Source organism: Berghia stephanieae, chromosome 10 (genome assembly GCF_034508935.2).
Source record: "Berghia stephanieae isolate SIO BIC M18660-M18661 chromosome 10, UCSD_Bste_1.3, whole genome shotgun sequence".
NCBI classification, from domain to species: Eukaryota; Metazoa; Mollusca; class Gastropoda; order Nudibranchia; family Aeolidiidae; genus Berghia; species Berghia stephanieae.
In genome coordinates, this window is record NC_088369.1 from 22357365 (window position 1) to 22368466 (window position 11102).

The 11102-nt window shown below is 36.9% G+C and overlaps 1 protein-coding gene across 4 annotated transcripts in view; it reads right to left on the bottom strand.

The window, feature by feature from the left end:
• The window catches only part of LOC144980828 (testis-specific serine/threonine-protein kinase 4-like), a 34346-nt gene continuing 23244 nt past the window's right edge, over positions 1 to 11102 (bottom strand). For 3 of the 4 annotated variants that reach the window (XM_078928665.1, XM_078928666.1, XM_078928668.1), the window contains 2 exons: positions 11071 to 11102; positions 1 to 6067 (listed from right to left, as the gene is read on the bottom strand). The exon at positions 11071 to 11102 is cut by the window's right edge and continues 154 nt beyond it. In XM_078928665.1, coding sequence (XP_078784791.1) covers positions 5765 to 6067; positions 11071 to 11102 — 335 coding nt within the window. In that variant the 3' untranslated portion in view covers positions 1 to 5764. Of the gene's footprint in view, positions 6068 to 9779; positions 9854 to 11070 lie in introns of all 4 variants that reach the window. The other variant, XM_078928667.1, reaches the window with a different exon arrangement.

Here is an 11102-nt window from a genome sequence, read left to right on the forward strand (position 1 = left end):
AGAATCGCAAGTCAATCAATCTTTATTAGAAGTTGTTTTTTGTTTTTTTTAAAGAAAACATAATAATATGATAGCTCAAAGTTAATAAAAAACAGATAAATGAATGGAGTAAATGGCACCGTAAAGGATTGAATAAAGAAAAAAAAAAGGAATTTGTTAAAAATAGAGGAATAGATTTAAAGAATTACAAGTTCACCCTAAAGTCCCAAAACACATTTTATTTTATCTCTTTCCCTAAAAAAGTAACGCGTAATAATTTGTGACGTCAAATTTCACTAAAATTAGATTTTTTGACAAAAGAATTATCATTGAAATATTTTTGAAAATGTCTTTTACTCAGAGATGACGAAATCGGAATCGAGTGAGGGGTAGAATAAAACATTTCTTACACTCTTGCGTTTTGGAATTCGGACTTTGTTCCCAATGCCATACTCGCAAGCTCGTGCAGCGATAGGAAACACGTCCGGAATTCCAAAAATCAAGAGTGTAAGAATCGTATAATGTTATCTCATTATAACTTTTCCACGACATATTTGGATCGTTTCCATGGAGACCCTTACGAAAAAAATAATTTTAACCTAACTAAATGCAAATTCATATATTATTCCAACTCGAGCGTGGATATCATAATGATGCGTTTTCGTTGTGTAAACTTCTACAGTTGACGTGAAATGCAATTTAAGCAGTAATACAATCATAATTTGTATTTTTGTGAATCTGTTAGCAAAACCCACTCATTTCTCAAGATTTAGGTACTGTGTTATTGCTCCCGTTAGTTTTTCCTGTCGGCTGGATAAAGGTTTGATCCCGAAACCTACTAGTTTATGTTCTTATTTTGCCACTATTATATTATCATAGCCATATCTATCCATCTATCTATCTATCTATCTAGTCATTTATGTAACATTTACTATTCTGATCATTCGATATCCATATCGTGTACCAACTGTGATCGAGTGTGTAAACGGTAATGATACATACGAATGCATGGGAATCGCAACAGTTGTTTTACGTATCGATTTGGTATCATTTGCGTTCAATATATATTATCCTTAAATAGAAACATGTATTATATCCTCATATAGAAACGATTTCACGATGAAAGACAAATGGTACAAGATATTTAAATATAAAATATGCACAAATTGTAATAAAAAACAATATTATCTTATGAAGATGCATATCAATTTACAACAGTATATTCGATTGGATTGTAACAAGCAAAACGGGAGGGGGGGGGGGGGGGGGGGGGGGGGGGGGAGTAATGAGTACTGGTTGTAAGACCCGGCATAATCCAATTTAAAGGAGTGAAACAAAACAGTTGAAATATAGCGTTTAATGTCTGCAAAAAAGTTATATATAAAGGGAAAATAAAGAATTGGGTTTATAATCTTAAAAGTTATTAATTGTTGGTAAACGTTGATTAATTATTATCAATAGTTCAGGTAATATAGCCACAATATAATGCACCTGAGTAAATATCTTTATTTTCATTCACTTCTCTCGATTTATACAATCCTCTAAAGTCCAAACTCTCTCTCTCTCTCTCTCTCTCTCTCTCTCTCTCTCTCTCTCTCTCTCTCTCTTTCTCTCTCTCTCTCTCTTTCTCTCTCTCTCTCTCTCTCTCTCTATCAGTGTACTTAGTTTGAGATCACCTAAAAGTCTCACTTAGACACCAGCAAAAGATCCCGCTAAGAGGAATACACTTAAATGTTTACAAATCACATGTTAAAAATAAAAAATAACAGTACATAACAGAGAGATGATTTACAAGGAAACAAATGTCATCTCACAAAACTATAACTAGACATTTGACTGTTTCCCTCTCAGTTAAGGACTCCGATCAGGGCCAGTACAAAACTAAGCAATTTCATTCCAAGTCAAAAACAGAAATCTATTGGAAAACAGATACAGGGAGATAGAAAATACAGCAAGTACCCCCCCCCCCCCCTGCCCACTATGGGAGGTCGGGAACCCCACCCAGTTCAAGTCGCAGAGAACTAAATTTTAAATGTAAAATATGAAATTCGATTGAGACTGATAGGCTTAAGAAAGTATACAAAAAGTGCCATTTCATGAACTGCCAGGAGCTAAAATATTTTGACCCAAAACGAATATGGCTATAAATTCAATTTACAGCATAAATTCATATGTGAACATAAACAGAGTTAGACACCCTTCATTAAACTACTCCGTCTAAACACCAACAATGGCTGCCCGATTTAAAAACTCTCTCCGCCCTGGAATACAAAACAAATACTCAGAATTGAGTCAACTTCAATGAGTAACATTCAGAATTAGATTCAGATTCAGATAAATTCCATACCTAATTTGGCCAGAAAACTCGTCCTTCAAATATCGATCGATTCAAACGACCGTCATCTTGGCAAAAAAACCTCTCTCAAACCTGGAACCTCACGAGTTCTTTTCATTAAGTCCCAGGTTTGAGAGTTTTTGCCAAGATGAGGATAATTTAAATGGATCGATATTTGACGGACCTGTTTTCTGGCCAAATTTCTAAATACGCGTATTTCCGGATTACGACAGGTAAGGGATTAATAACAAGTTGGAAACGATCGACAACCTGTGACTTGTCAATATATCCTGTTACATTGCAACGTGGACATAGCACTCAACTCACTGTTTGAATAGTTATACTATTATTGTAAACATTAAATACAATAATAATACAGAGCACGTTTTATGATTGTGTTATTTCTGAATCACGCACCAACCAATAATTGTTTAATATTGATGTGTACTATGCCTTTAAAATACACGTTAAAATACACACGTCTATCTGCCCGCAAGATGAAACACACCAATCTCCAAAACTAACGTGTAACCTTAAACGCTTATTGATGCTAGTTGTATGGGTGAAATACTCACAACATCCGCCTGCCGGATATATGTACCAACTGATGCCATGCGTTTACTTAAAAAAAAAACCCCAAAAAAACTCATAACAATGTCACCGGATATTCCGTGTCAATAAACAAAACTATGACGTCACTCAGGTCTTTGTTATTGTTTTTTGACATCCGCGTTTATGAGTAATGCTCACTGAACTGTATTAATCTGACTATTAACGTTCATGGATACACACAGTTGGTCCGTTATACTTCCGGATGGCAATGTTATGAGCTTCTTAGCCAAGCGCATACTATCTATAGATAGAATGCGCTTGGCCAAGGAGTTCACAACATTGCCATCCGGAAGTATAACGGACTAACACACAAACTCTGTGTAACCATGAACTTTTATAGTCTGGTTAATACAGTTTAGTGAGAACAACTCACAAACGCGGATGGCAAAAACAATAACAAAGGCCTGAGTGACGTCATCTGCATACTATTTACAGTCTGAGTGATACAATTTAGTGAGAACTACTCATAAAAATGGCTGGCTGAAAACAATGACAATGGTGTCAATTTCCTTCTATTTACACACAAAAAAGACTTTGTGTAACCTTTAACGTTTATTGTCTGATTGGTTGAATTTAATGAGTACTAATCATTAAAATGGCTGTCAAAAAAAACAACAACGTTGATCTAAGTGACGTCAGTTCCATTCCTTCTTTAAAGTGAATCCATTAATCACCGATAGTGTCCCCTAGTTGTGTCAGACGCAATGGACCGTGGCCTTCGTAAAGTTATAGCCTGACACTGACCAAAATATGACGTCAAAATGCCAGTCTTTTACCACAAAATAAAACAAATCGTGAGTTGTATTCAATAGTTCAACCAATGAAATAACTTGTTTCCATGAGCTCTACTAACGACAACTCACAAGGCGGTGCAAAGACCAAATAATGACGTCAAACTGCCATCTTTTTGGATTTCAAGGTCAGGCTATAACATAACGATGGCTATGAATGGACACTATGATGAGGACAACCCATCGTTAACTTAAAGCCTAACACTGACCAAAAAATGACGTCAAAATGCCTGTCTTTGGCCACAAAAGAAAACAAATCGTGAGTTGTATTCAATAGTTCAACCAATGAAATAGCTTGTTTCCTTGAGCACTACTAACGACAACTCACTTGGCGATGCAAAAACCAAATAACGACAGTCTTTTTGGGTTTCAGTGTCAGGCTATAGATAGTATGCAGATGACGTCACTCCGGCCTTTGTTATTGTTTTTGCCATCCGCGTTTGTGAGTTGTTCTCACTAAACTGTATTAACCAGACTATAAAAGTTCATGGTTACACATAGTTTGTGTGTTGGTCCGTTATACTTCCGGATGGCAATGTTGTGAACTCCTTGGCTAAGCGCATTCTATCTGCTTGGCGAAGAAGCTCATTTACGAGTTTTGTTTTCTCTCTTGTTTGAATCATGATCCAGAAGACTTATATACTGCAAGCACGAAAGTTTCCCCCCTTGATTTATAATACATAGTATCCACAATTGGATTCAGTAGTCTGATGTCACGCGCCCGGCAACGGCGGCCATCTTGGTTCTAAACAAAGAAAATCTTTACTTTTTATTCTTCATGCTGGCGAGAACTTTTCATTCCCTTTTCATATGCCTTGTGATCAGAATGTGTAAAAGTCAAAACATGATCAAATTGATGGTTTTTTTTCCTCTGAATACGCTTTTAAGCTCGCCGGAGAAATATTTCATACGGCGTCCGCCATTGTTCCGATAGTTTAGAGCCAGTGTTACTAAGTTACCATACGTCATTAGGAAGGAAGTGACCGTACGACTATTGAATCCTATTGGACAAAACTAAGGAGCAGAATAACAAATTAGGGAGGCGGGCACTGGTGAACGATAAAAGTCTGAAAAGGTGTGTATGCTACAATGCCTGGACAATCACAAAGAAAAATACAAGAAACCAATAATCAATGAAATCGTGGAAATTGTGACACACCTTAGCTTCACATCTTCTAGGACAAACATATTTAGTTGTTTATATGAACAATAACGTGAATGAAATGGACCTCTCTCTGATCGTTGTTATTGTTTTTATACCGCCAGATGGGTGGCTTGTTATCACACGATTTTCTCGATCATAATATTATGCATGGTAATGATATGGACATGTTTAAGTTAACACGTAGTTTTCTGTGTTGGTTCTATTGATCCAGTGGTAGAATAGTGGATATTTTACTTAGACACATACCATTGATAGCAAAACCTGTGTATTTCGCCATGTTACCCAAATCACTGCCATTGTTTACATTATGACGGTTGTCCGAGAGGCGTGGTTATCTGTATACTTTGTGTCTATTCACACTGTCAACTGTCTTAACGAAGTTTTGCTGTTCTTGTTCTAAAAGATATCCTACTCTGTTTATGATGATCTCAGCTCAAGTCGGTTTTAAATTACTATTTCACAGCAGCGTTTTGACAACACGGGTAATTCTTTCATCAACATTATTTACATTCATTCAGAACTGATTAAATTTCGTGCTATTTGTTTTAAATTGAAATTTTATAATATGGACGATTTTGGGTTTATTTGACTCTAGGTTAAAAAAATAAAATAAAATAAAAAAAAACAACAACAAAAAAACAAAACCAAAACAACTATGTGTAAACAATGACCAGGGATATTATAATTGCCTTTTATCTAACGTTACAAGATCGCAGTCGAGTTGATTGTATGGTCAAAAATACCGCCGTAAAACTGGGGGTAATTTTTGCCTCTCGGGGTGACTTTGCCTCAACCGATTTCGGAGCATTTTTGGGTATTATCAGGCTTGTTGCAGTTACTTCCCTTGTTAGAGTACTTTACTTTTTTTATTATTCAAAGAAATTATGGCCATAAAACTAAATATAATCGAATTTGTCCAAAATCTATACAGGCAAAAGTCAATGCCGTTGAAGGTATGACAAAATCAGGAGAGGGGGAGAAGGGGGGGGGGGGGTGGCGGGACAAGTTTAAGTTATTATCCATAGATTGTAAATTAAGATTCATACACCGGAAGGAAGAAGGAGTCAGATGTCGTATTCTGCTTTCAGTTCTCGTTCTTTGGCACCGTCCGTGACCTTCCTTGGTTGTCTCACCAGATAGAAGTTGCCGATTTGGACTTTGTCGTTGGCTTCGTTGAACCACTCGCTAAATCAAGAAAGAAAAAGTAAGAACATTAAATGTTTTATTTAATGATTTTTTTATGAGAACTCATTTTCCATAAAAATTGACCTCTTGTCTAAAATTGTCAATATCTCCGTTTGAATCTATTCACCATGCGACTGATTATCTCAAGGACGCCCACATTTATATATATATATATATTATATATATATATATATATATATATATATATATATATATATATATAATTTTTTTATTTTTTATTTATTTTTTAAATTTTTTTTTATATTTTTATTTTTATTTTTATTTTTTTTTGTATTTCTTTTTAAATTATAATTTTTTTTTGTTTTGTTTTGTTTGTTTCTTTTATGAAAGCGAGCCAAATGGCGTTGGCATGTGAAAGTAGCTTTGATATGAACTTGCACCAACTCGAATGCTGGTTCATATCACGTATCTGGTTACTTTCTTTGAACATTTCTGGCACTGACCATCATCATCATCATCATCATCATCATCATCATCATCATCATCATCATCATCATCATCACCATCATCATCATCATCATCATCATCATTACCATCATCATCATCATCATCACTACCATCATCATCATCATCATCATCATCATCATCATCATCATCATCATCATCATCATCATCATTATCATCATCGTCATCATCATCATCATCAGCCGCAGCAGCAGAAGCAGCATTATAATTATATCAAAATTTGTTGTTGATTTTGCGAAATCATTAAATTTTGATAACATAACGTGATTATTGTAAGAGATGTTGATTCTTTCATTTATTTGTATTTATTAAACGGGTTATTGTTATCGTGCCCAATGACACTACGAGCTTGCGAATATGTATATTGCACGATGAAAATAAAACGAGTTTAATAAATACAAAGAAATGAATGAAATAATACGTTTATTGCCCCCCCCCCCCCCCCCCCCCCCCGCTCCCAACCTCCAAATAAAATTCTTAGATATTTCGTAACCAAGGAATTTACCCAATGGAAACTGTACGGTGCTCTTATTGGCTAACCAACCAGCGGCCTCGATGAGAAAAATATCCGCCATTGAGACGTTGGCTGGGAATCGCGTTACTATAGTAAACAAGCGCTGATCGGCCGTTCATGAAAACAAGTTGCTGCTCGCTCGTTTAACTCAAAATTATTCAAAACGATCTCTCTAAAATGATATAAATGTGACATCTTAAGGTTTTCTTCACGGTCAAAACCACACAACATTCTATTAATGATTACGTCCGAGGCAAAAAGGAATATTGACAGGTCGACCGAGAGTTGAACTCGTGAGACGACAAACATCAATGCGAAGTGTAGCGAGAGTCAAGCTATTGTTTGTCTTGTCCTGTTCTATATAGAGAAAGGGATAAATAGTATAGCCTCGTGTGTGAGTTGCGTGTCATAGTCATGTTTTTAAATTGTTTCTGTTGTTTATGTGTGTAGTGATGACTCTCTCACACTCAATTTCAATGCCGAAAGAGGAATTCCCGCACACAAGAAAGGGGAATCGGGGTGGTATTTGGCATACATATTGTAAGTATCTATCAAATAGATAACTGATTAGAATTATATTATGATATATAAACACAATGCCAAATACTATTCCGAAGTTTCCTTATTTCAAATGAAGTAAAGCTCCAAAACCTAATGGTAGTGATTATAGTACTGGTGTTAGTGAGGTGATGTGGTGTTGGTGGTGGTTGTAATTGTAGTAGTAATAGTGATGATGATGTGGTGGTGGTGATGATTGTAGTTGTAGTAGTAGTGGTAGTGATGATGATGTGGTGGTGGTTGTAGTTGTAGTAGTAGTGGTAATGGTAATGATATGGTGGTGGTGGTGGTTGTAGTAGTAGTGGTCGTGATGATGATGTGGTGGTGGTGTTTGTAGTAGTAGTGGTAATGATGCGGCTATGTGGTCTAGTAGTATGACACTCGCTTTCGGATCGGAAGGTCCTGGGTTCGAGCCTCGCGCTCGGCGCATAGTTGAGTCCTTGGAAAAGGCTCTTTACTCACATTCTCTCACCGTACTCAGGTGTAAAATGAGTACCTGGCCGTTAACAGAGTTGTCTTTTTCCGAAAAATTGTAATATCGCCTAACAGGCGTCATGTCCCGTCCTACATGTTAAATGTTGACCAGGGACCCCTTGTAAAGCGCTTTGAGCACATTTAGTAGATATTGCACTATATAAAGCTCAATTTAAAAAAAAAATATTTCAATGATGATGATATGGTGGTGGTGGTTGCAGTAGTAGTAGTGGTAGTGATGATAATGTGGTGGTGGTTGTAGTTGTAGTAGTAGTGATAGTGATGATGATGTGGTGGTGGTTGTAGTAGTAGTGGTAGTGATGATGATGTGGTTGTGGTGGTTGTAGTAGTAGTTGTAATGGTGATGATATGGTGGTAGTGGTGGTTGCAGTAGTAGTGGTAGTGATGACGATGTGGTTGTGGTGGTTGTAGTAGTAGTGGTAATGGTAATGATATGGTGGTAGTGGTGGTTGTAGTAGTAGTGGTAATGGTAATGATATGGTGGTGGTTGTAGTAGTAGTGGTCGTGATGACGATGTGGTTGTGGTGGTTGTAGTAGTAGTGGTAGTGATGATTATGTGCTGGTGGTGGTGCAGTAGTGGTAGTGATAATGATGTGGTGCTGGTGGTTGTGGTAGTAGTGGTAGTGATGCTATTGTGGTGGTGGTTGTAGTAGTTGAGGTAGTGATGATGTGGTGGTGGTTGTAGTAGTAGTGGTGGTGGTGGTTGTGGTAGTAGTGGTAATGATGATGATATGGTGGTTGTGGTTGCAGTAGTAGTGGTAGTGATGACGTTGTGGTTGTGGTGATTGTAGTAGTAGTGGTAGTGATGATGATGTGCTGGTGGTGGTGTAGTAGTAGTGGTAGTGATAATGATGTGGGGCTGGTGGTTGTAGTATTAGTGTTAGTGATGATATTGTGGTGGTGGTTGTAGTAGTAGATGATGTGGTGGTTGGAAAACACATTACAGGTTATTATTATACATGATTACACACATTCTCTAACTTCATTTTTTGACAGCTTCATTGTGCCATAAATATACGCAACAGTTCTGAAACATTTTATTGTGGATTTTGATATTGTTTGTTGTTTTTCTTGTGTCGTTATGTTGACATAGAGACCGAATGAATGGTAATGACTACATTCTCAGCCGACAATAAAATGGCGCTGAATGCTTTCATTGGTGGACACTTTTTAGGCTTCGTACGTATTCTCATTCGTTTTATTCTATGTTCGTAACCAATTGTATTCTATTTGCCTTAAGTTTTATTTTTCTCCATCTGCTTGAATGACAATTTGACCCAGAAACTAAAATCGTTAGATTTGTATTCATGCGCACCAAAAGATGATTTATAATTGCCAATCAGCTGTCTTTTACACATTATTTAACACCAATAAAATTAATTGTGCAAAGATATCCGGCAATCGTTGAATAAAATTTTTATTCAACGCGTTCAAAGCATTATTCAACGATGACGTTTTTTTACTAAGACATAAAAGGGTTTTCAAACGGGAGGGGTGAAATAATAATATAAGATTCTTTCATTTCTTTGTATTTATAAAAAGGGTTATTTATTTATGATTATTCCACCCCACCGATAAAAAATATACAAAGAAATGAAAAAATCCTATATATTCTTTCACCTATCAACTCATAACCTAAAACTTTGACTACGGCCTGACCTGTTTCTGACACGGTTGATTGTGTATCTCGAATTGGGGACGTATGCTAACATTCCCACTAGAAGCTCTTTCACCTGGAATGGAGACATTCAAATTGTCTGTGACGTTTTTAAAAAAAATGACAATTTGACCCCAAATTTTTTTTTTAAAGTTGGATTTGTCAATTTGTATTCATGCGCAGCGTGGCTCAGCTGTACGGTCTTTGCTTCGTACCCGAAAGGTACCGAGTTCGATCACCTGCTGCTGCGCTGTGTGGCATTGAGCAAGTCACCTCGCCCTAGCAGAATTTGCGGCGCTGCACTGAGGCTGACGCCTGGGTTATTCCAGTCTTCCTTGGAATAGACCCTAGAGACACATTTCGTGTATGGGATGAATAAAGGGAATTTTATTCTATTTTTTATTTATTTATTTATTTTTAAACAAATATGTTACCCGTCGCTTCCATATGGTATTATGTCGAAGTAAAGCGGCTGCCAGCACATGAATCAAACGTTATAAAAACCAGTATGAAATTTAGGAGGTGATGAACTTTGTGACATTGTCATTATTTTACCTAATTAATTCTTAAGAGCCATATTAGGCCTATGGTAGTCCTTCAGAGCCATTTTGGCCCATAGAGCCGGAGTTTATCCCGATTTCTATAGCATGAAACGGACAACATCAATTGCTTGTTATCCTTTGGATAGGATGCTAGTCTATCGCAAAGAACTGTCCGCCAAATCTAACAGACTCAGCTACCCATTCACTGCTGGGTGGACAAAGGGGGGGGGGGGGGGGAGTCAGAAAAAATCTCAACTGAACCCGGGATAGATCTTCGTCCCTTTTGTGTTTGAAGCGAATGCTCTACCAACTGAGCTATCGGGACCCCCATTAGGCTCATGGACCTGGAGTTTAACCTGATTTCTCCAGCGCAAAACCGGCAATAACAGTTATATTATAATCCTGTTATTTTCTAAAAGAGACACCCCATTTTACAATTGCATATTAATAATACGAGCGCATAGTTGAGTCCTTGGAAAAGGCTCTTCACTCACATTCTCTCACCGTACTCAGGTGTAAAATGAGTACCTGGTCGTTAACAGTGCTATTATCATTTTTCTTCTTCTTCTTCTTCTTCTTCTTCTTCTTCTTCTTCTTCTTGTTATTATTATTATTATTATTATGATTATGATTATGATTATGATGATGATTATTATTATTATCATCATCATCATCATCATCATCATCATCATCATCATCATCATCATCATCATCATCACCATCATCACCATCATATTTTGCAGCATCTTACCGAAGCCGACAGCACCATGACATTGGTCGCGG